General features: G+C 43.9%; 1 protein-coding gene and 1 non-coding gene across 2 annotated transcripts in view; both read right to left on the bottom strand.

Moving 5' to 3' along the window:
• The window catches only part of RARS2 (arginyl-tRNA synthetase 2, mitochondrial), an 86,743-nt gene that overhangs the window by 23,573 nt on the left and 37,832 nt on the right, over window positions 1-25,338 (bottom strand). Inside the window, exons 10-13 of the mRNA XM_088471930.1 lie at window positions 19,665-19,771; window positions 1,985-2,080; window positions 1,544-1,604; window positions 916-992 (exon numbers count right to left, since the gene is read on the bottom strand). Of these exons, the coding sequence (XP_088328056.1) occupies window positions 916-992; window positions 1,544-1,604; window positions 1,985-2,080; window positions 19,665-19,771 (341 nt within the window). The remainder of the gene's footprint in view (window positions 1-915; window positions 993-1,543; window positions 1,605-1,984; window positions 2,081-19,664; window positions 19,772-25,338) is intronic.
• LOC148542164 (U6 spliceosomal RNA) lies at window positions 14,321-14,425 on the bottom strand. The gene has a single exon (XR_015878428.1). It is a non-coding gene; the product is annotated as a U6 spliceosomal RNA (small nuclear RNA).

The raw sequence follows: 25,338 nt of genomic DNA, 5'->3' as shown, positions 1-25,338 counted from the left end.
GCTGTTTAATTCCCTTTAGACCTCCCCACATGCCCCATCAATGGCTTCATAAAACCACCATCAGACCACCTCAAATATCCCTTCAATGTCTCATCTATCATGCCCCTTCAATGCCCATTAGACATCCCCATATGCCATTAAGCCACCTCACATCAATGCCCATCAGAAATTACCCTTCAATGAGTTGGATATCTGAAGGCTCGAACAAGTAGTACGCACTGTTAATGAAAAAACTACTGCTTGGTGATCTGGTTAGTGGGTAGCTCGGAAAGGGGAGGTAGAGAAAAATGATGGCCACCAGGGCATGGAAGCAGCATGTAACCTGCAGACACAGAGAAGCAGTGCGCGTGTTTAAGCAGATCCACCATAGTCTTGAGGTTACCGTTCTGTTAATTTGGCAGTGATTAGCAGAGAAGGCACCCAGGCCAGCCCGATCAGGGTGCAGTTATGATAACAGCGGGGTTATGCAGAGTCCACGGATCTCAGCAGTAGTCAGAGCTACTGTAGATTCTTTAGCTCTGACCAACTGTGGATCTAGAGCCATCTGCGGCCCAGCGGGATCATGGCCACTGTCCACGTGGAACTACTCTCAAGTAGTGCACTCGCAAAGGCGGTGGCGAAGGTACTGGTTCAAAGTGGAAGTATGGGTCTCCAGGGCTGATGGCCTCACCAGCTAAGCTACACCCCTCGCTGTTTGAATTGCAATTACCAATTCATGGCGCTCCTAGATAGGACAGTTCGCATTTCTTAATTTGAAAAATGTGCAGAGTATGGCACCCTGCTCAAACAACCTAGTGGAAACACTATTCAAAGTAAAATAATGCACACGGAAAAAAGGAGGCTGCGCTGCACTGTTTGGTAATGACAGATTGTGAAGAGATTAAAGTAACTAAAGAAATAAAAAACAGTGCTCACCGGTCTGCTTTTTCTTTCCCAAGCATCTTCAAAATTTTGAACAGATCCTGAAAATGCTTTTCCTGGCTTTTGTCTGTCTTCAGAAAAGAGCAAAATACAACATATAAATGTACTCTATTACGATATCTACAGTAATGGTTCACAAACCAAACTCTAAAGGAACACTAGTGGTCCATGATCTGAACCATTATGCTGGACCAGAAGGACTCCATAAACTAACTCCAGAAATAAACGAGAAGTCATTTTGACCACATTCTAGTGTTACTTTATTAACAGGTCACACTGTAATATAACACTACCATTTTTTTGGAAGTTTCAGCATATGTCTGATGTCTGGGACAATGGACTGCCCCGTAAAATACTTGCTTATCCCTCCATCGAACATGGAAACCGCGTAGCTTAAAATTATTTCCTGTATTTAAATAGTATTAGGTACTGTACAGTACTATAATACATTTTCACAAAAGAGCACAGACTAGTAAACTCAGAGATAAAGGTAGGCATGGAAACATGGAACTTGGAAAATGTAAGTGTCGACCAGGTAGTCATGCCACCGGTTGTGCTCCAGAGACCGGGCAAAAGAAAACACAAAAATGTATATAGCAATTAATTTACTGTCTTTGCATACCACATAGACCATTTTGTCAAAGTTGTATTTCTCCATTCGATCAATTGCAGCAGCTATGTCCCTGGAAAGTAAACCGAGGAACAAAGAAATACAATTACATTTGCATTCTCTCTTCAAATTATACATAGCTTAATTTCTGGCAAGCTTACTACTAAAAATATTTTACCCATTTGTTTTTTGTTCCACTCATAGTAATGATATCATTTAATTACCATAAGGATGGTATTTAACAAATTTTAGATGAAAAGGCAATCAAGATTAAACTAAAATTCTATTAGAAATGTGTATACACGAGTGTAAACACTTATTGGTAAATCACTGGAGAACACAGACTAATGAAGGGGTTGCGCTAATCTCTCCCACTCCATATCAATCCCTCTCCCTCGCCATATCTATCTACACACACTCAGAGCTGAAGTGTCCATGAATCAGTATGCACACCTTGTAATGTACAGAGTCGACCCATCACTACGCATCACTGTGGAGTAAGTTGATAAGTCTCCTCCTTCTGAAAGGTCTACTACACCAGTACCCTTGCTGCAAAACAAAGTAATACTATCAGTAGTATTTTTTTTCTTTTACATGAAAGTACATCAATATTGGCTTGTGATATAATTTAATAAAATTGTACATGGATACAGAAAAAATTGATTTTTGTACTCGCTGTAAAATCCCTTCCTCGTAGTCCATCTGGAGGATACTGGTAATTACGTTAGGTAGAGGGGATGGTGCAGGAGTATAGGCACTAATAAGGTTAATGCTCCGACTCCCTCTATCCCCTATAACCCATCCCACCACCACCAGACCTCAGTTTCTGTATAATAAAGCCAAATGGCGAAGAACAACCATAACTATGTCACAAAGAACAAACCAGAACATAGAACAAAACCAAAATCATTGAGGGATTGCAGTGTCCCCCAGATGGACTATGAGAAAGGGATTTTACGGTGGATACAAAAATCCAATTTCCACTAGTACTCATCTGGGGGACACTCTTATGTTGGGACTTCACAAAAGAAGCCTAACAAGGGGGGGCAGCGTCCGGCAAAGCAGTGTTAAAACGTGACACCAAAACCAGCATCACCGGAATCAAATAACCAATAAAATATGGTAAAAGGTATGTACAGAGGAACAGGTCACTGCTCTGCACAACTGCTCAACCAAGGCACCATCGCGAACCACCCAAGAAGCCCCAATTGCACCTGTAGAATGATCCCGGAGGGAAGCCAGAAGAGGCTTATCTGAAGACAAGTACAGTAAGTCTGGTGAATAGTAGAGGAAATCCATTTAGCAATTAAACTCCTGGATACCGGCCAAGCCAAATTTGGTGCATCGGCAAGGACCTAAAAGGGTAAATTGAAGACGTATCAGGAGCTCTCAGGAAGAGATAGTACAATAGCGCTATATAAACATGCCACCTCAGTAATGTATACATCTGTATTTATCTGCAGCCTTCTTCAGCTGCCTTTGTTAGTCCTTCAAGAAGGAGCAATAGTACATCCACAGCATTATCTAACATACTATACATATGATTAGAGTATACCACCTAAGTGATATATAACCCTGTGTAATACATTCTCCTGCAGCACTCGGCTTCTGTCACAGAGGAGGAGCCGACTAGTCCCTGGGGGCAACCCAGCACCACCGGGAATGCTGGGCACACCCCCGGAGGGATTTCCCATGAGGCATCGGCCCCTTTGTTAGGCCACACCCTCTTGTTGGGAGTGCGCGGCTCTGCCACAAGAGGGGGATGTAGAGTGCGTACCTTGTGTCACCAGACCCGGGGACGCCTCTAGGTCGGATGGTTATTATGATGTAGTAACCATCTCCAACATGAAGGGCGTATAACAAAACCAGCAGCAAAGTTGAATATGTTCAAAATTGGCACCAAGTTCAACCATTTAACAGCGGCAAATTTTAAACTTGCAAACCGGGAGCCAGCAGAAAGCTGAGCTTGTTAAAACTGCTCTCCCTGAGAACCAGAGCCTGAGAAGCAGGAGTCTCCTTACCTGCTCTGCCGACTAGTACTGGTTGAGAAGCTGACTCTAGTTTACAGCAGCGGCAGTGCCCACGGTCACCCAGCATCACCGCAGTAGGCTGTTGCGGATGGCTCTGTAAAGGGAGAGAGGGAGGGGAGCACTAGCAGGGCTAGATTCCCCAGCTGGTGCTAAAGTGCTCAAGATGGCGCCTATTTCTAAAATGCCAGCTGCCCTTAGATCCCCAACCCTGTAATCGGCGTCCTCATTACCTGATCCAGTCACATCCTAATTTTTCAAAACAAAAATCCCGAAAAAAATGTAGTTTGATGTCTTATTATCTTTTATGGCTGTCTGTCATTTTTATTTTTTGATTTACCTGTTATCTACCTTTAATAAATAAATAGAAACAAAACCCTTAGCTAATCTACATGCCTTACTCCTAAGGCCCTGAAAAGAACCTGAGGTCTGGAAGTGGTGAAACGGGTTATAGGAAACAGAAGGGGAGCAGAGCATAGATATAACTTTCAGTGCATATACTCCTACACCAGCCCCTCTGCCCAACGTAATTGCCAGTGTCCACCAGATGGATGCAAGAGGAATGTATGAAGACTCTTACAGGTGCTGTTAATATTCTGCACAAGTTGGATCTTCGGAACAATTTACCAATTGTAAATAAACCTAATGAAATGTATAAGTTTTGTGGCTTTCCTAGTTTGAAATATTAGATGTAGTAAAATGTTTTCTCACAGCAGATAAGTGCTAAGGAGGTTTTGTGTGCGTTACATCCTTTTCTCTGACAGATCAAAAGTCACCTGTAGTGGGTAAGCTCCATCCTTTAGGTGACATGATTCTGAAAGATAGGCTGAGCCATCCCACCCACTTGTAGCAAATTTAGCAGTAAAATGCATACACACACACAACGATTTAGTTAATGAACGATTTTAGTAAACGATTTTTTCCCTTGAAAAAATTAACTAAAATCGTTTACTAAAGTTGTTCATTTACTAAATGTAATGAACGATTTTTTAGAACTACGAACAACGATTTTTGCATATTAACTTACAGAAAATCGTTCAGTTGACAAGTCTGACTGAACTACAAGAAAGTGAACGATTTTTACAAAGGATTATCGTTAAACGATATCGTTTAACGATAATCGTTCAAAAAACCGTTGTGTGTGTATGCACCTTAATCATGCAAGGGAAATAAATAAGCAAAAAAGAGCAGCAAGAGGACAGACACACTGAAGTATGGGGGGGGAAGCAAATAAAAGCAATGTTTTTTTTTCTATTTCTGCAGTGTGAATGGCACAAACTGTGGGTTGGCACAATGCCACACATGAATATTTAAGATTAGACATCCTGCTTTGCCTTCCCGACGTATGGTTCAGGAAGGACTGAGTACCTACATTAAATGAGATGTAAACCTCTGGTGTTCCTAGACTAATAGGGGTATTCAATATGGGTGCGATAACAGTTTTTTGCGTTAATATCGCACTTTTTAACGTTTTTGCGTTAATATCACTTGTTTTACTTTTACACCGTATTCAATTTCAAAGACTTATCGCAGTTTTGATAAAAAATGGTGATAACTTTTCACCATTGAATAGGTGTCGAAAAAAAGTGCAGAATTGGGGTTTAGGGGTGCAGGCTTAAAAAAATAGCCTGCACCCCTGAGATTGACATTTAAAAAAGAACTGTGTCAAAAAAAGTAAAAAAAAAAAAATAGGGACACCCCAAAAAATTAATTTAAAAATGGGGTGCAAAAAAAAAAAAAAAATGGGAAAAAATTGTTTAACAATAGGGAAATAGGTTCAGGGCTATTCTGCAAGTATGCGGCAGGTGTATTCTAGAATAGAATTAGAGCGGCAGGTGCACAAATGCAGAATTTTTAAAAACTTACTTTAGGGACATCAAAATATGCTAGTACCCATTTTCATGTACCCCAAATTTGATGGGACCACTTAAAAAACCGAAAAAAATAAGTGCTCTTCTGCATCACTTTTCAATGTTGGGAAAAAAAACACCTGCTGCGGCTATTTAAAGCCCCGATTTTCAATTAAAGGCTAAAACGGGGGTACCCATAGTGTTCCCCCATGTTTTTACAACTTTAGGGGGGTCTTACAATTATTTTAAGGAAAAATCCGTAACTTTACGCAAATCCATCTTCGGAGTTTCCCGTTTTCGTTAATTTGATATTGAATACGGGGATAAGCGGGAGCGCGTACCATACCTTTACGCAGAAAAAAAACTCCAATATGAAACGTTAACTTCGCCAGGGAAGTTAACCTTTCATATTGAATACCCCTCTAAGACTACTATATGATCGCTGTTCTTATCCACCTGGAGATAAACTGTGCGCAAACTCATTTTATTTTCATCAAAAAGTACCAAGTGAGAATTGATATGACAAAGCTCCTAGATAGTAGATATGTATACTGGCAAACAAAAGACCATTTGTAGGGAGTGAAGAACCTACACCTTTGCATTCCTAGGATGGAGGCACAAGAAGGTCCTGGTTAATTTGAAACTCAAAAAACGATCTTTGGTTATAAGGAAAGGGCGGTCCTAAGGATCATGCTATCTTACATTAGGAAAGGCAACCCGAGGGAGCAAACCTGCCTATCAAAATCAATATCAAAGGAATGATCTTAAATAAGGTTTCCTTTTCCCGAATAGATTATTGGCTTATTTCCTCCTCTATAGCAACTTCAGTCATAGACACTGGTCTGGATCCTATTGCAGTCTCTGACCATGCACCAATTTGCATTTGTTTAGCCCCTGCCAGTAATGTGGGCACTCATAAACAATGACGTTTCCCATCTATGTTAACTAATTCCCAGAAATTTCAAGATATGGTCTGTGCTGAATGGGATACTTTTGTTTTTAGTAATGCAGCACATGTTCAGGACCCAATTATATATTGGCAAGCAGCAAAGGCGACTCTACAGGGTGCCATCATATCTTATACACTGTACTGCAAATTTTTTAAAAAAAGATCACCAAAACTGTTTTTTAGAAGCCCAGGCTGATCAAGCTATGCAACATCTCTCATCTCCCACTAATATCCAATATAGAACTGCTAAGATACATTATGATAAAAATTCTAGATCAGATAGGGAACAAAAGGTCTTACAGGAGTAAATTCTTATTTCATAAACATGGAAATAAGACAGGTCTCTTGCTCTCTAATTTGTCGCAGGGCAGCAAACAACAATCTGACATTAAAGCATTCAAGGATATTGATGGCCACTTAAAATATGATGGGGAGGGTATTGTATCTATTTTTCATTAATTTTATACTGACCTTTATTCGCGGGATCCCCCAACATTGAAAATCAAGACAGATTTAGGGAGAACCTTTCTTTACCGCAAATTACTGGACAGCACATGTCTATGTTACTAGATTCTATAAGCCCTTCTGAGGTTGAGGCAGCTATAAAATTACTGAAACCTTTAAAATCTCCAGGTCAAGATGGACTCAAAAGTGAATTCTTCACAATCTTACATTATTCCCACAATTGTAGATTTTTTTTTAATACCCTTATCACAAATAACACTTTGCCTTTATATTTTAATACAGCCCTTATAAAAGGTCCTCCCAAAGCTGGGACGTTCTCCGGAACTTCCTTCCTCTTATCGCCCAATATCGTTGTTAAATACAGACTATAAATTATTTACAAAAATTCTAGATGAAAGGTTGAAATTGGTCCTTCCTACTATTATTGACCCTGACCAGACTGGATTTATATGGGGCAGACAGTCGGTCACTAATATTCGGAAAATACTTATGGCTACACTTCAGAAGCAGGAGTCTCATGGGGGTGGTCCGAACATCTTGCTCTCGTTAGATGCAGAGAAAGCTTTTGATCGAGTGGTCTGGGACCACCTTTATGAGACTCAAACGATTTGGTTTCAGTACACAATATATAGCATTGATTCAGATGATACATTCTAATTCAGCTTCATCAGTTCTTTGTAATGGCTCTCGCTCTCCTCCATCCTCTATCTTCAAGGGTACACGACAGGGATGTCCCTTATCTCCGTTGCTTTTTGCTATAGCCCTTGAACCACTCGCACCCTGTATTAAAAATATTCTCTCTCAATTGGAAAATTGGATCTCCCTCTGTTGTTATTAGGCAGAATTACCCTGATTAAATTAGTTATTTTCCCCAAATTAGGCTACAAAATGCAGATGATACATGTAGCTTTGTCGAAGAAAGATATACAATGATGTACTTCAGCTTTCACTAAATTTATATGGCAAGCAAAAAAAACAAAGATACATAGAAGTCATTTGCTACAAAGTAGGGTGAATGGTGGCCATACTCTTTAGGTATATCTCGGATTGGTTATTGGGCATTTCTAATTATACAAATAAAGGGTTAGAAGAAGCTTTATTTCATCCATATGCACCAGCTGCTTTACCTCAATTACCAAAAACAGATATTCCTGCTAATATTTGTAATCACTTATTTTTTCAGGATACTTTATGCTGCTTGGAGAATTTCTAAAAAAAACTAACTACAGAATATACAGTTACCAAATATATTCCTTTATAGGGCAACCCAGACTTCCCACCACAGCGGCTCCGGCGGCTGTGTGTTTGTGCTGTGTAGCGCTGACCGAACTCCGTCCGGTCAGCGCTACACTTCACTTGAGTATAAGCCAAGGGGGTACTTTTTCAGTACAAAAAATGTGCTGAAAAAGTCGGCTTATACTCGAGTATATACGGTAAGTGCAATCCGATATGTATTTGATCCTGGTGGCTTACTTGTGTCCTTCCAACACCTACAGGAGAAATTCCATCTTGCAGCAAAAACATTTTTTCACGTACTTGCAAGTTCGACACCATGCAAACAGCAAATTTCCTATAAGGCATCAACTCCAAACAACCTCTGTCTAAGTTGATAGAATCTTTGCTACGAATACGTTCTACATCTCCCTACCAAATTTGATATCTGTACCCCATGACAGATTATGGCGTAATCTTCAAGTTTAGATGGTCAAGAGACCTTCCTGAATTAGGAAACATTCAAGAATTGCTTTCTCACTATACTGAAAACATTAGGATCCTCTAGATTACAGGAGGTCCATATCAAATTCATACTGTACATAGAGTATTTTTTCCTCAGAATCAACGGAAATATATGATTTTGGGTTCCACTGGTCAATGTCAGAAGTGTTCTATGGACAATGCATCTTATATTCATGCTTTCTGGTCTTGTTAAGTTTTATTAATCAAACTTTTGCTATTAACCTGCCCTTTTTAGCTATCCCAATGTTATTTGCACATTTCGAAGCATTGAAAGACGAAACACGTATACGGCATATTTTACCACTCTTAGGACCTTATTCAGAGGGGGCCGTACGGTCTACGACCGCACGGCCGCCTCGATGTTTGGCCAGTGCGCATGCGCACAAGGGAGCCGGCTCCCTTGTGCGCATGCGAAAGACCCGCTATGACCGACAGCGCTGGTCGTAGCGGGTCTCTTTCCAAAGGGGGCGAGCTGTCGATGTTGATTGACAGCTCGCCCCATTTGGAAGGCGGGCCAGGGGGTGGCAGCCCAAATGGAGGCGTTCCCATGGGAACACCTACCGTTTGGGGGAGGCCCCACTGACATCACTAGTGATGTCAGTGGAGAGCTTCCGGCTCTGACAGAGCCAGAAGCTCTCCGGGGCTTATGACAAGTGAGACCCTACCCTAGGGTCTCGTCGTAAGCCCCGATGGTCGCGATGGTCTCTGACCATCGCGACCATCACTCGAGCGGTCGTTAGAGCTGTGGGTGTAAACCCACAGCCTAACGACCACAACAGAGGCGGGCGGTCAGGATGCAAGTGGCCGCCCAGTTTCTGAGCGACCGCTTGCATCCTCCGACCGCCTCTGAATGAGGTCCTTAATCCTTATGGTCACGATAGCAAAAAAGCTTATACTTGAAAAATGGATTAAGAGGACAGCCCCTTCCATTGAAGAACTTGAAGCAATGATATTAGAACAGATCTATTTTGATAGACATAATGCTCTTTCTGATATTGGACAAGGTGTGCGGAAATTCTATACTAAATGGGAACCGTACCTTCTCACTCTCCCATTACAATTGCAGACTGGTATAAACAAAGTATTTGAAAATACAAAGTGGTATCTTCTCCAACATGTTGTATGACATAGTGTTATAGCCCTTAACATCTCAATTTGATCCTTTCAATATCCAAACATATCTGAATGGTTTAATAGTATGGGCAATGAATGTCGCTTTTTATTTTTGTTCTTCATTTTCATTTTTACCCCGGTTATTGTTTTTCTTTTTCCCCCTCAGACTGACTTCCCTTTTCCTTTGTTCCTATTTTCAATCTATTTGGTAAGCTCAGCTGATATTATACTGTATTATTTTGGGAACAAGAAAAAAAAAATAAACCATCAAAAATTCACCTTGTTTTGATAATATATATGAAGTTATATCTCTCTCACATTTATTCATATTTATGTGGTCATTAATAACCTTGTAAATTCTTGAGACGTTTCAATAAAATGTAGGAATTAGTTGGGACCAATCAATGGAATCAGAGTGGTGAATCCGGTAATTCTAAATCAGTCTAGAGCAGGCATGTCAAACTCAAAATATTCAAGGTCTAAGTGGGTGTTGGTCGCAAGAAAAAAAATTTATATGCAATTTTAAAAGGTTTATTATTAAGAAAAAACAACAATAAAGTTTAAACATAGAGATGTCAAATATCGGGAAGAAAACATTAACTTTAATGTTTTCTTCCTGATATTTGACATCTTTTTGCGGTCACCAATTTTCCAATTTCAGGACACCTCCAGATACCCCTCAATAATATGCTCCAGAGTCCATACCCCATCCCCACATTACATAATATAATAATATTCTCCAGACACCTCTCCCCAATAATATGCTCCAGACCCATCCCCACATGACATAATATTATAATAATATGCTTCAGACCCCCTTGTAATAATATGCTACACAAACACCAGCCCCACTCCCCCAGTAATAATATGCTCCAGCCCCCTCCCCACAAAATTGGATTTTTGTACTTACCGTTAAATCATTTTCTCTGAATCCATCTGGGGGACACTGGACCATGGGTTGCTTGAGGGTCCGAAGGAGCTGGCATTTAGACTAGTATAACTTTAAGGGAGTAGCTCCTACCCTGAGCTCCTCCCCTCTTCAACCCATGGTCTTCAGTACAACTTCAAAAAGTAGCCTAATCCAAGGGTAAACCACCTAGTGTAACTTACAGATCAACCACAACCCACCCACGAACTAAGAACTGAGCGTAAGGGTGGGAACATAGTGTCCCCCAGATGGATTCAGAGAAAAGGATTTAATGGCAAGTAAAAAAAAATCTGATTTTCTCTTTCATCCGATCCGGAAACTGGACCATGGGGACGTACAAAAGCCACCCCTAGGGGAGGGTATGCTCAGAAAAACCTGAATGGAAGACTTTCCGACTGAAACAAGCATTAATAGATGCGAACACCGGAAAACAAGAAAAGTGGTGAACATGTTGGTGAACAGAGGATGAAACCATCCCCAGCAGAGCAGCTTCCACAGAAAAGACGCTGCTCATTGAGAGGGAGCATATTGGAATCAGAAACAGCCCGTGTGAGTTCTGCCGGGAGCCACATGGCAAGGAATGCATGGCTACTAGACGACAAAGGATTACCCACAGCGGAAGAAACTCAGGGACAACATAATAGTCTAGGCTGCTGTATACCGGCCCTGCACAGGAGTGACCCCACTGCTGATCAACACGGGGCCTACACTTGCTCTGTTCCCAACCCAGGCCAGGTAACCTGTCATACCGAACCTGGTGCTTCTGAGCTCAACCCGAGCCGCCAGCTTGATGCTGAAGTGGATGCTCAATCAGCAGAGCGCAATGGGGGCCAGAACACCTAGACAGTTAACACTGCAACAGTCTGAGCCTCCCACATTACTTGGAGCAGTGACAAAGGCCAGTGTCAGACCACCCCGAAAATATGAGTGAACAGTCTGACAGAAGAAGCTAAAAAAAAAAAAGGGACAATTTGGAGAAGCCGGAATGCAATAGATTACCCCCACCAATCGTAAACTGCCAATTCAATGGCAAGTCCAGGACAGCCTGACCAAGTTTGGATTACCGCCTCAAGGACGAGAATAAAAAAACAAGGAAACTGACGTTAGGCAGACCACTGCGAAGTCTAAGCCAAGTAAGTAAACAGGATCAGGCAGGCGCTTAGAAAAAGCGCTTTGAGAAAACAAAGTCAGGTAGTCCCAAACACAGGGCAGGAAAAAAGCATGCACACCCCATAAGCAAAATTGAAGCCAGGAGGACTCGGACCTAGTTCTAGTACAGCAAAAGCTGATTAAAACACAGCCCTTTAAGGTTTCTGAGTCGCAACAAAAGACAGTCAGACACAAACTCCCTAATTAAACAGGCGGAGAGAAACAAACCCAAACCGTAGGATAGAGACTTCTGGTTCTGTATGCTCCCAATACACTAATGGAGGAACAAGGAGAGCAGTAGAGATTCCCATATGAGAAGCACACGTGTAGTAGAGGATCCGTACCAAGGCAATGTATAGAGCAGCCTCTAGAATCAGAAACACTTGGCAACAATGGACATATGTGACCAGTCTTAGCCATAAAGTGGATCCCACAACAGGGTAGTAACAACTAGCTCATCTAGTGGAGCAACACCAGAAAAACCAAGGCTAGGGTCAATCCAGACTCCGCAGAAGGACAGCTACCAATCCTTGTAGCTGAAGAGAAGCCCCAGAAACCAACCACAGTAAGCACTGTTGAATGTACCGTGTAATACAACAACAAAACAAGATCATAAAACAGATCCCGTCTGCAGAGGAGCTGCTGAATGCACGGCTCCAACATAGCCCAACGGAGAAATGGACAAAGGAATCGACAGACTCTCTGTCCATTCATACTGCGGGAAAAAAACAACAACTGAAAACCCAGATGTAAAAGACATTCTGGGCCCTATAACAGAACCCATGGGCCTAGTGGAACGACCCGACAAAACACAGAGGTGTAGTAAAGCAGGCTGTCCTGAAAGAAGCTTGTAGCTTACCATGACTAGCTCCCCGAAGGGGACCGAACAGGCAATGCCGATGCTGCCGACAAATTCAATCCACTAAAAAGGAAGTATATCGCCACTGACCTCATCACAGTGCCAGGACTTCCACTAAGTAACCCAACCAGTATACAATCGGGAAACCGGCTGCCTTAATACCGGCAGCCGGCTTCCCGACTGTCATATCCCGGCGAGGGTGAAATGCCGGGCGTCTATATCTAGACGCCTGTCATTTCCCCGACGCCGGGCACCGGGGGAGGAGGGTTAGGTTTAGGGCACCAGGGGGGGACTTAGGGTTAGGCGCCCCCCGGGAGGGTTAGGCTAGGGGGAGGGAGGGTAAGGGTTAGGCACCCCCGGGGGGACTTAGGGTTAGGCAGCGGGGAAGGGGGGGGTTAGGCACTTAGAGGGGGGGTTAGGCACAGGGGGGGAGGTTAGGGTTAGGCACCCCTAAGGATGGTTAGGGTTAGGGGGGTTAGGTTAGTAGATACTTACTTTAGGACGATTGGGATTTCCAGCGCTGTCGGGCTTCCGCGGCCGGGCTCTGCTGGTTTGTCGGGCTGCCGCTGTTGGGATTCGAACTCCCGGCCATTCGGCAGCCGGGATTTCATACCTATTCCCTCCAACCCATAGCAGGGATTAAGGTCCTTGAAAAGGTCGAATACCTAGGCCTCATAGACTTACGCACAGACACTCGGAGGGAAGTATTATCTCCACCCGGAGGCACTGCTAGTTCTGACCCCAAAAAAATGCCAACCCTAAGGGAAAAGAATCTAGCCCCCTACACAGCAAGGAGGAAAACCTCCCAAACAAGTTCCGAAAGGACAACAATGGTATCCTACCTGGATCTGGAACAGGGATGTAAAACACCCATAGCCCAGGAACAATGATCACCTAAGAACGATAACAGCAGACATCCCGGCAACGAACCCAGGATATAGATAAGGCTTAAAAACCGACAGCTAGAAGAGAGGCTTATCCTGAAAAGGGAGCCCTTGCCTGTCTAGGGCAGCTCTCACGTCAGTGCTGGCCATGGCAGCAGGACCTGTATAGGCACTATAGTCCGAGAGACACCATCTCAGGGCCACGGGGAAGACAAAGGCAGAAACACCCTAGTGGCTCAAAAGGTCAGGCCTGGGTAAAGATACCTCTCCTGTCAGGGGGCAACTACAGTGGGAGAAGTAGAATCAGCTAAATTAACGCTGAAGCATGACAACAGTTAACCATCCGAAAATGAATGGCACCACTTCAGTGCACTTGAATTCAAGTGCCTGTGACAATCAGGCCCATTGTAGACAAAAAAAAAAATAATAATAATAATTCGGTCATACCCAGATAGACCTGAAGACAAGGAAAAGCCACACAATGTCAGTACTACAAATAGCGGTTTTGAAACCACAGCTGAAACAGAAAAATCACCCAATGCTGGTACTCCCAAACTTGGGACTTGAAACCTCAGGCGTCCAGCTATATTTACATTAATAGGCCAAAGACTGTCGGAACAGTGGGCATATCTACTGCCACTAGAAAAAAAAAAAAACCACCACCAAGGAAGCCTGGTGGAGAGCTACCCAGACAGCTTGACCAGTTCCCTGCTAGCACTGGCTATTGCGGTCGCATGCTAAAAAGGCATGCCCAATGGGTTTGTACAGACATTAGGCACGTCTCACTTGTGCCCAACAGGTTGTCTGCGGGGAGACAAGAAAAGTAAGGCCATTATGGAATGCGTCACGAAGTTGCGTGTCATCCTTGTGCAGGGGTCAAGCTAAGCGTCTCTGTATCGTTCCAATTGTAGTATATGTTCTGCCGAGGCAAGCAGCACTCATACAACTCAGGACATTGTCAGAGACTGCATTACCTGTGAACCACTCAGTAGCATGCAGACCCTTACCCAAAACCAAGGCTACACCCTTCCTACAGAGGAACAACCCAGACTGAAAGTAGACTGGCCATCTATACGAAGTACACGAAGTGTAAAACCAGTAATGAAAGGACTAATGATCACACATGTGTATTCGGTTGTGACAAAAGTTTCCGACACTTGTTATGATGGCAGGAAAATCACACCAGACCAGAGTGACAAAAATGATACTCCCCATCAGGAGTGAATACCAGCATAGAGAACAGTGATGCAGCTGAACCGGTAGAATTCTCATGTGGGTTAGAGGAACCCCATAACATACAGATTTTGTATAACAGACGCAAAACCCAAAGAAAGCAGTGTCGGCGCGCAGATTATGTCATCATACATAACACTGGGGATGACCCGCAATAAAGAATCCTTGGTACAATGCCATAGCAGACAATTGTACATCAGATATAGGACCTTGGAAAAGTAACCGGCTGTATCACCCAATGTAACTGACAGCTCTCTGGGAAATGAACCGGGATCCTGTACTCTGTTGCGTTTATATTAGGGATGTGCAGGCTCGGATAGGTTCGAGTTTGCACGCTGAGTTCGGATTTTTCCCTCCAAAAAAACGCAACTCAGAACGAGGCAAAACGTCATCTTGCATGGACAAACATCATCATTCCTGGACAAAAGTCCAGGAATGATGATGTTTGTCCATGGAAGATGACATTTTGCCTCTTTCTGAGTTCCATTTTTTTGGAGGGAAAAATCCGAACTCAGCGTGCAAACTCGAACCTATCCGAGCCTGCACATCCCTAGTTTATATAACTGCAGTCTGAGTGTCCGCAGTGGACACTGCAAAGGGGAAATAGAGACAGCGCCGGCTATACCGTTATAAGATATTTCACAGATGGCAGGCACCCTAATAAAATACAGTGATGAAGCACTGTATGCACATCAGTACCATGATTACTTGTGTCTGGCTGCAGTGTCCATGCCTTTTGTATAGAAGGAAGAACACAGGCAGTCCAATTAGAGTATGACATACAGACATCCACAGATGCTCGTGAACGTAGAAGGAGAATAGTACAGTCCACTCTCTATGTCCCCTGTACTAGCCCCAAGGGCGGACCCCGATGAACCTTACATAGGGAGAACATGCAGAAGATACAGACTGTCTACAGTATACACGCTAACCCCTGAAGAAGGAACAGGTAAAGCCGCCATGACAACCCCCGTGCTGAAACGGGGGAGCATAATATTCCATGGGCTGAATCTTGGCATTGAGGTGACAATTTCAAGCAAGCACGAGATAATCCACAATCTTCACACATCGTGGTCGGAGTAAGAGCTTAGCTTGCACATAGGCAGCAGCAGACAATGCATACAGCTACTGTAGCTAAAACCAGCCCAGGTAGTGTACCTGATCCCTGTTGGCCAGGAGCCAAGAGTCAGGTTATGTGAAGGATGAAGGGGGGGGGGAGGGGGGGACAGGACTTACAAACAGCCTGGAATAAACCTCAGTTATGCCGATGATCTGTACTGCAATAACCAACACTACTGGTTAACCAACAGTGCATACAGAAAGACCAGCAATTAAGCATACTTAGCGGTCATGTAGAATCTTAGGAGATGGTCCTCCTTTCATGCGACCATTTCCTCGGCAGGGAAAATTGCTTTTACCAGAGGGGGAGTCAGGGTGTGTGGCCAGCTCCTCCCCGGCGCACTTTTCCTCTCCACTAGGCACTGACACGAGTGTACTTCCCTTAACAGGCCCCATCACCAAAACGAGTGATAAATTTCACTGTGTATGATAAATGGTGCTCCAGCCCATCAGCTCCCAACTGTCAACTGTTAGAAAAATGACAGTTGGGAGCTGATTGACTGGAGCTCCATTTATCATACACAGTGAAATTAATCACTCGTTTTGATGATAAAACTCGTTAGTAAATGGGGGCCTTAGTGTAGCCCCAGTCCTCAGGAGTCCTAGGGTGCCTGACCGCATGTGCACTCCTCATCTTTATGAAGAGGGGAGCTGCGGCTTACCCCGCAAGATGGCAGCGCAGAGGAGCTACTCCCTTAAACTTATACTAATCTAAGTGCCAGCTCCTTCGGACCCTCAAGCAACCCATGGTGCAGTGTCCTCCAAATCGTAAGATAGAGAAATTATATACAGTATATGCTCCAGCCCTTCCCACCCCTGCTCACCTCCCGAAACACATGTGCACTGAACAAGACTGTGCTATACAATGCAATGACTGCATCCATGATCTGGCACCCCATCCACTGCTGAAGATGGCTCCCCTTCAGCATCCTCAGAGTTCTACTGCACATGTAAGGGGAGGGCCCGCGGAGAGACGCTGGAAGCCCAGCAACAGCAGCAAATATGAGTGAGTCTGTCATCGCTGGCGCTGCAGGCCTGCGCGGCTGCACACTGACAGTGTTAGTAAGTGGGTGTGGATCCGGGCTGGGCCACATAATATATGTATTTGGGCCCACACTGTCGGGCCACATAAAATGTTTATTTGGGCTGCATGCGGCCCGCGGGCCGCATGTTTGACATGCCTGGTCTAGAGCAATGAACAGCGTTGAAGTCTCTTGTATCCTAACTTTTTACTGAGCTTAGGTGATGGTCACGAACATGTAAACAAAATAGAACACCATAAACCCTAGGCATATCATCCTCCAAACCCTCCTAGATTTGCATTAGTCATTTAAGGCTGGTCATAGATACTGAAACGTTTATATAGAAAAGCCAAAAAGACCTTCCCAAAGTGGTCTTCTGACCCCTAAATGAAAAAGTTAGCGAAGGATGGCAAAAGTAGATATTAGTCCAGAGGTGTAACAGTTAAACTACAGGACGCCCTGACCAATGGTATAGAGAGAAATTAAACAGAGGGCCTGACTCAGAGGTGGACGCCATTGCAGTCGAGACTGCGTCTTATTGCACAGCGCGACTACAACTTTATGCTAATACCGTCGGCTTACAGCTGATGGGCTGCCTACTGAGACGCCCACCAGCTGTGCCTCTAATCCACCGCCGTGTGTAAGAAGTCGCACCATCGAACAGACATCTATGGCTCCGTCGGACATTAGAACAGCCCTATGGACAAAAATTGTCGTTCAGACAAGTTGTTTAATTCAAACAGATATAACCAATATGTCTGAATTACCATTTTCGTCTATATTCCGGCATTTGGGAGCAAATAGCCGATTGTCATTTGCTCCCATACATTACAAGATTTCATTCAAACTAACCAACTAGTTGGATGGTTGGATGAAAGGTGGTCTAGTGTATGGCCAGCATTAGTCCTGCTACTGCACAAAGAGAAATCTATTTTCCCTTCAATATGAAGACATAAATTTATGTAAATATAAAAGACATATATACAGCTGTAGCCTACTCTAGAGATAGAGGGACTGATTTGGAGTTTGATGCAGCCGCGTCCATGTCTGCATCCATTGGCGGTGGCCATTCTGTGGCTTTACGCAAATGCTTCTACAAAGTCCTTCCCTTGTGTGCATCCGAATGTGCAAGGACTGAGAAGTCCACTGTCAGCGTCTGTGGATGCTGAAATACCGATTAGCGCACCATCGCAACTTGCAACCGCCTTATGGCAGGTGCTGTTTTTCCATGTGAGTATGGCCTTTTATGTGAGTGATTGAGGCAACTACTTTCAGCAACACTCCCATAATACAGACCATCTCAGTTTGCAGCTCAGACTCTGTGCAAATGTTATCTGGATGTTGCGTCAGACATGGGCAATATGTATATTTTTCACACAGAAAAGCAATTACCGGGTAATTTTGTTTTCTGTGTGAAACCGGGTATTATTGTCTTCAATAGTTATCACGACAGAGTTTAAATCACTTTTTCCAGCAACATTATTTGCAACAATATATCCAATTAATAGTGTGCAGTTGTTTCTTTCAGGTATAATTTCTAAAGCAAATATTTAATTATCAAGGAGCCTAGTGAAAACTGTGCTTGAACTGTATGGTGAATTGCCAGTTTTAGGCTGTATGCACTGATCTACATAGAGCCACAGTGCTCTGCTTGTGATAAGAGCGGTGCCATATATACATTTTCGTTATCACCTATAATTCAGCTGTGAACAAAAGGAGCAGAGCAGGGTAGTGAGCGATTATGGTACAAAGAAGAGGAGAGGAAGAGGCGCACATGACGTGCTCAGGAGCTCAGGGCCTGATTCAGAGCTGCTCGTAAGCGGCCGCTCGTTCGTTCCGAGCGATGTTTGCACAACTGCGCATGCGTACGGATCGTAATACGCATGCGCGAACCAGTCAGTGCGGCCGAAAATCGTTTGTTCGCTAAATAGCGAATGCCTGCTATTTTGAGTGACAGGAGGAGGCGTATGTGGGTGGTAACGGGAAGGTGCTTGAAAACGGGGAGTGGAGATCAGAACGCAGGCGTGCTTAAAGGTCAAACCGGGCGTTTTATGGGTGTGCATAATTAATACAGCAGCGTCATTGACCACGTCACTGAGTTATTTTATAGTCAGAACTGCTCGCATGATTGCGGTAGGAAAAACCAACCACAAGAATAGCGAGCAGTTCATACGCTGGTCGATGTACTCGATTAATCTAATAAATAGCGGACATGACGTAGGATGCGAGCGGCCAGGGGGCGTCGTTTTCCAAAAAACGACCGCATGTTTTGTTCGCTCGTTCAGACCTAGAGGCGTGAACAGACCGCAAAGAGCGAACGGTTCATTTGAATAGCCACCCCTTTTTTCTGAACGAGCGAGCGCATATAGCGTCCGGCTCTGAATCAGGCCCTCAGACTCCTCCTCCACTGGACATACACGCAGAGCAACCAAGAGGAGGCAAGTATAGCGGAAAGAATAGAAATGTGCTACTGTACCCTTCATATCTGCTATAGTACATTGACCTCAATCCATACTAAACCTACTAACATACAGTATATTATATCATATTTTGCTACTTGGTAATTTTGTGCCACTTCCCAGCAGGCAGCTATTATCATTTAATAAAACATATTTTTAATTGCTCAAATGTAGCTCTTTTAACGTCTATGGTACTGAGGAAAGCAAATAAAGCCACTTTGATATAACTTTGAGAAGTACAGTATCAATGAATCACTCCTTATCTTTCTAATACTGCTCAGTACGACACACGCGTAACACACAAAACTAAAAAAAAACGAGATAAAATTCAAACCTTACTCAGTTGTCTTTAGAATGTCTTTGCTTCTCAAGAGCTTCAGAACATCTTGTGATTTTTCTCTATAAAAGGACTCGCCAGAATAGTCATCAAAATGTACACAGAGACGCTAAAATAGACAAATTACATGGTTTATTATCCCCATTACATTACATTGTAATTACAAAAAATCACTTTTCTCATTCATCCACTTTGGGGGACACTGCTAATCTTGGGGACAATACTGCACCTATGGAAGATTAAGCTGAAACACTTCTTGTGCACAATCTTTCCACCCCAAGCAGGCATCTCTACAAAGACATTAAATCTGTAGAATTTGGTAAAACAGAAGACCAGGTCAATGATGCACCATGCCGAACTGTCCATAGGTATACACTGATCAAGACCTGGAGTAGATAAACTTATAGGATTGTAGCTTATCTCGTCACTGTCTGTTTTATTGCTGCCCATGGCCCTCATTCAGAGCCACTCGCTAGCGGCAGTACGCTCGTTCCGAGCGATGTTCGCACATCTGCGCATGCGTACGGTTTTTAGTACGCATGCGCAAACCAGTCAGTGCGGGCGAAAATCGTTTGTACGCAATATAGCGAGTGCCTGCTATTTTGAGTGACAGAATGAGGCGTATGTGGGTGGTAACAGGGAAAGGTGCTTGAAAACGGGGAGTGGAGATCAGAACGCAGGCGTGCTTAAAGGTCAAAACGGGCGTTTTATGGGTGTGCATAATTAATACAGCAGCGTCATTGACCACGTCACTTGTTTTTTTTAACTCAGAACTGCTCGCAAAATAGCGATTGAAAAAACCAACCACAAGAATAGCGAGCAGTTCATACGCTGTACGATGTACTCGATTAATCTAATAAATAGCGGACATGACGTAGGATGCGAGCGGCCAGGGGGCGTTTTTAACAAATAAACGAGCGTATGTTTTGCTCGCTCGTTCAGACTTAGAGGTGTGAACAGACTGCAATGTGCGAACGGATCATTTGAATAGCCACCCCTTGTTTTTGAACGAACGACCGCAAATAACGAACGGCTCTGAATGAGGGCCCATATTCTCTAGTGCGCTTCATAAAGATCAACCTGAATATCTGTCCTACGAGAAGATGAACACTGTAGATCCTCAAGGCTTTAACTCTATCCAGAAGATGGAGAGATTAATCGCTTTCTAAGGCTAGATAGATCATGTCCCAGAGCAGGGAGACCAATCTCAAGGTTCAAGTACAATTATGACACTACCTCTTGATGCAATGAAGACTTGGGGGTAAATTTACTAAAGTGAGAGTTTTTAGAAGTGAGGGCCTAATTCAGACCCGCTCGTGAGCGCTGAGCGCTCGCAAGCGGGTCGATGGAAGCCCAGTACGCATGTGCACGACGGAGGCGGCTCCGTCGTGCACATGCGCGAGACCCGGATAGCGACGAGCAAGCAGTCGCTATGGCTCTCGCTACAAAGGGGACGTGCTGTCGATGGTGAGTGACAGCACGCCCCCTTTCGTAGGCGTGCCGGGGGCGTGGCTGCCCAGATGGAGGCGTTCCCATGGGAATGCCTACCGTCTGGGGCCGGCCCCACTGACATCACAAGAGATGTCAGTGGGAGTGCTCTCGGCTCTGATAGAGCCGAAAGCACTCCAGGGCTTGCGGCAGACGAGACCCTACCACAAGGGTCTCGTCGCAAACCCGATGGTCGCGTTAGTCTTGACCATCGCAACCATCTTTTTGGTCGCTCGCTATAGCTGTGGGTGGTCACCCTCAGCTATACGAGCGGCCAGGAGGCCACTCTAAAATTCAGAAGCCCGGCCCTGATTCAGAGCGAGCGCTCTGTCAGAGCGTCCGGCTCTGAATCAGGGCCTGGGTTTTAAAAGTGATGTTGCCCATAGCAACCAATCAGATTCTAGCTATTATCTTCTAGGAGGTGCTAGTTAAATGTTAAGTAGAATCTGATTGGTTGCTATGGGCAACATCACTTCTAAAACTCACTTTTAAAAACTCTCACTTTAGTAAACTTACCCCTTGGTGTATAGAATAGCTCTCTTATCTAAAAGACCAAATTGGTGACTTGCAGGAAAAAATAGTCAATTTTGACACTTATCTAAATGAGGCAATAGCCAGCAAAAAGAAAAGAAAGACAACCTTCCAAATTAGGAAGATAAAATCAAAGGACTCAAGGGTCCAAGTAAATGTCCCACAAGATAACCGGCAGAACATGGGGCGGTTCAAAGTTCTGAACCTCAGGAACTATGGGCAATATCCTCTAGATGATCGACAGGGTCAAAGCCTGGACCTTAAGTGAGAGACCAATCAAAAGCAATCATCCAGTCGACAAGAGGCGTGCTAAATTAAAACAGGAAGTGTGAAAATAGGAAGTGTGAACACCTTTTTTTTCTCATTCCAGCCAATGTAGGATTTCCACACTCTCTCTCATAGGAGACTGGTTTCCTGGTCCTGATCATTGTCTGAATAACCCCTTAGCACAAAGAATCATGGCTTCAACAGTCACACCTTTAAAGCCAGTCAAGCAAAGTTTTGGTGGTAAAATGGACCTGGTCTGTGAAGGTCCTATCTTAGAAGCAACCTGCACAGGGAAAGAAGGTTGGTTCTGTAAAGAATGCCAGCATACCCCATTTTTGGTCAGTCCGTCTCAACTAGAATTACTGGTAAACCCTTTTTCTTGGTTTTCTAAAATACCAGGGGGAAACATGGGTGTCGGAGGAAAAAGGCATCCATTAGGAATGCCTTCAAAAATTGTACAGCAACTAGCAACTTAAAGGTTCAGCCAAGAAGCAATCATGGGCAGCACAGACGGTGTAATGGTTAGCGTTACTGCCTCACAGCACTGAGGTCATGGGTTTGATTCCCACTACGGCCCTATCTGTGTGGAGTTTGTATATTCTCCCTGTGCTTGTGTGGGTTTCCTCCGGGTACTCTGGTTTCCTCCCACACTCCAAAAATATACTGGTAGGTTAATTAGCTCCCCACAAAATTGACCATAGTGTGTGTGTGTGTGAGCATGTGGTAGGGAATATATATTGTAAGCTCCACTGGGGCAGGGACAGAAGTGAATGGGCAAATATTCTCTGTAAAGCGCTGCGGAATATGTGTGCGCTATATAAATAACTGGTGATAAATAAATGAATGTCAGTATGCAGTCATTGGGATGACATTCAGAATCTCAGTTGTCAGCTGCTAATGGGTTACAAGAAAAGTTGTGCTGGCTTTTCTCAGGAGGTCATACGGGGACCTCAAAAAGTACTCCCATGACCATCATTTTATTTTTATTATTAGAGCTGGGATTTTTAGGCAATATAATGTTGCAAAATATGTACATAAATATGTAGTGATATCCAGTGAAACATTTAGCAATATATGTAGATAAAGTAAAAGTATATAGTATAAAATATTTATAGTAGTAATCAATAGTTTACTAAATAGCCAGGGAAAACATATGTATTTATATAAAAATTCCAGCACCAATTATTGTCTTTTATTTATAAGGTGTGACAAAGTGCCTGCAGCATTGCACAAGGGGGTAAACATGAAAACATTGCAACGTAACAGAATAACAGTGCATATGTACAATACACAACAGCTAACCATAGCATAAGAACAAAACATTACAACACCTATACAGACCAGGTAGTACACTTCTCTACAGCTTCATGGGCATGGGTTGGAGATGTACCTGTAGCAACCAAGACCTTTCACAACTCCCATCTGTGCTGTCCTTTAAAGCAGGGGTGGGGAAACTTTTTTTCTGCCAAGGGCCATTTTGATATGTATAACATTATTCGCGGGCCCGGTACAGGCCACGCCCCCTCCGTGTGATGTCACACGGGAGCGTGGCCACAATCCACGGTGATTACAGCAATGCATGGAGCATCCACAGAATGCTCCGGGGAGCTGTAAGGGCAGCGGTGTGACTGTCTGAAGCGTCCTAAGGAAGCTCCAGACGGCACTGCTGCATAGATTCTGGCTGCAGGGTGCCATTCTAGGCACCCTGCTAGCCAGATGAGGCTAGCAGAAAAAAGCTCAGAGGGCCAGACCAAATGATTCCGAGAGCCTGATATGGCCCCCGGGCAGGAGGTTCCCCATCCCTGCTTTAAAGGATGTAAAAGGAAATTTAGCAAAACAGGCAATAGCAGTCTCCTCTGTAGATAGGGGTCTCTTATTTTCCTAAGGCATCTTCCAAGAAGGGGTAGTTGAAATGAAATCTCCTTGAAACCTGTAAAATCTTACTGAGTTTCAACCAGGCCTCATCCAAAACTCCCGTCATATTTGGGAGAGGATGGGTAGGAGATATGCGCTTCTCTTTTTCATGAGGAACCCACTGGATTCTAAATATTAAAGGTATGTTGAGCCAGCAGGACTAACTCCTAGATAACCTGCCTGCTGTAGAAGTCATTCTTCTATCCATTGAGGTGCTCATAGTTTGAGTCCCCAGGAATATCACCTTCCCCCACTGAGGGTTGATCAGAATCAGGAGGTGCACCCGAGCAGATCTCCATTGCTTGCAAGAGTTGTTGGATGACTAAGTTTCCAAGAAACTCTCCAGATTGGAAGATACTCTGGAGAAGCTTTCTATTTTCCAGGAAATTGACCAAAAGAGGCTTCTGGATTGCTGCCAGAGTGCCTGGGCCCACTGAGGCAAATGTTGCCGAGAAGGAAAGCCCACTGTTGGGAGATTCCAGGGTAAAGGAATTATTAATCTGTTCATTTACTTCCATAAGACTCCTAGTTAGGTCTGTGATTGAGTGTGCTAAAAGTCTTGATCCAGGCCGGCTCCACCATCTCAAATACGTTCCCCACACAAAAGACATGCACAGGCCTTGGTTCTCAGACTCACCAGCCAAATATTCAGGATCTAGTTCTAAGTATATTGGATAATTTTGCCTAGCATTTTTAACATGTGAATAAGGGGACACTGACTTCTGCAGTGTTTGAAATACCATCAGTACAGTGCTCATCAGAATAGAGAAATAGAAGAGCCCAGACAATCACAATCAAGCAATAGGTAGAAGAACCTATGCAGCAAGTGCAAGCAAATCCCACATTCAGAGCAAGCTTCTGCTCCGCTGAGGAATAGCTGCCTGTGGATTAGCTGCCTGTGGGCTTCCTATTAATCAAAACCCGTCAAGAAGGAGGTGCTTTTATCACAGCTACTATTGGGGAAGTACCTACCCCTGGTAGCTCAGTCCAATCATGGCATTATCCAAGGGAAAACTTCCTATGCCACGACTGTTCCTAGTGCAGTGCTCACTACAATAATGGCGGCCTCGACGGACAACTATAACTGCATCTCAACATTCTATAGGAAGGTAATGAAGCTGCATGTGGGGCTGCCGCAGCGTTGCCCTGCGCACTACAGACCGGCGCTTTGTGTTATGGGCTCCCAGTTTATTATCACCCAAGTTTACCTGGTGACCCCTCCTCTGGAAGTCCTGAGAGTGGTGAATTCTCAAAGTTAACTTCACTACTTAAACAAAGTAAAGAAAATAGAGAAAATAAATTAAACTTACATGCTGACCTCTGCAGCAGAAGAAAAGTGTCTTACTCACTGGCACTGCAAATAAATCGGAGTTCCATTTTGGGTATTGTGGGCAGGAGTACACACAAATTTAGTTTGCATTTAATCCAGCACCAGCGTCCTCTATACACCAAGGTGAGCAACATCCCCATAAGTAG

This window comes from Taudactylus pleione, unplaced genomic scaffold (genome assembly GCF_031769625.1).
Source record: "Taudactylus pleione unplaced genomic scaffold, aTauple2 ptg000015l, whole genome shotgun sequence".
Classification (NCBI taxonomy): Eukaryota; Metazoa; Chordata; class Amphibia; order Anura; family Myobatrachidae; genus Taudactylus; species Taudactylus pleione.
This window is presented reverse-complemented; position numbering and strand designations above follow the sequence as displayed.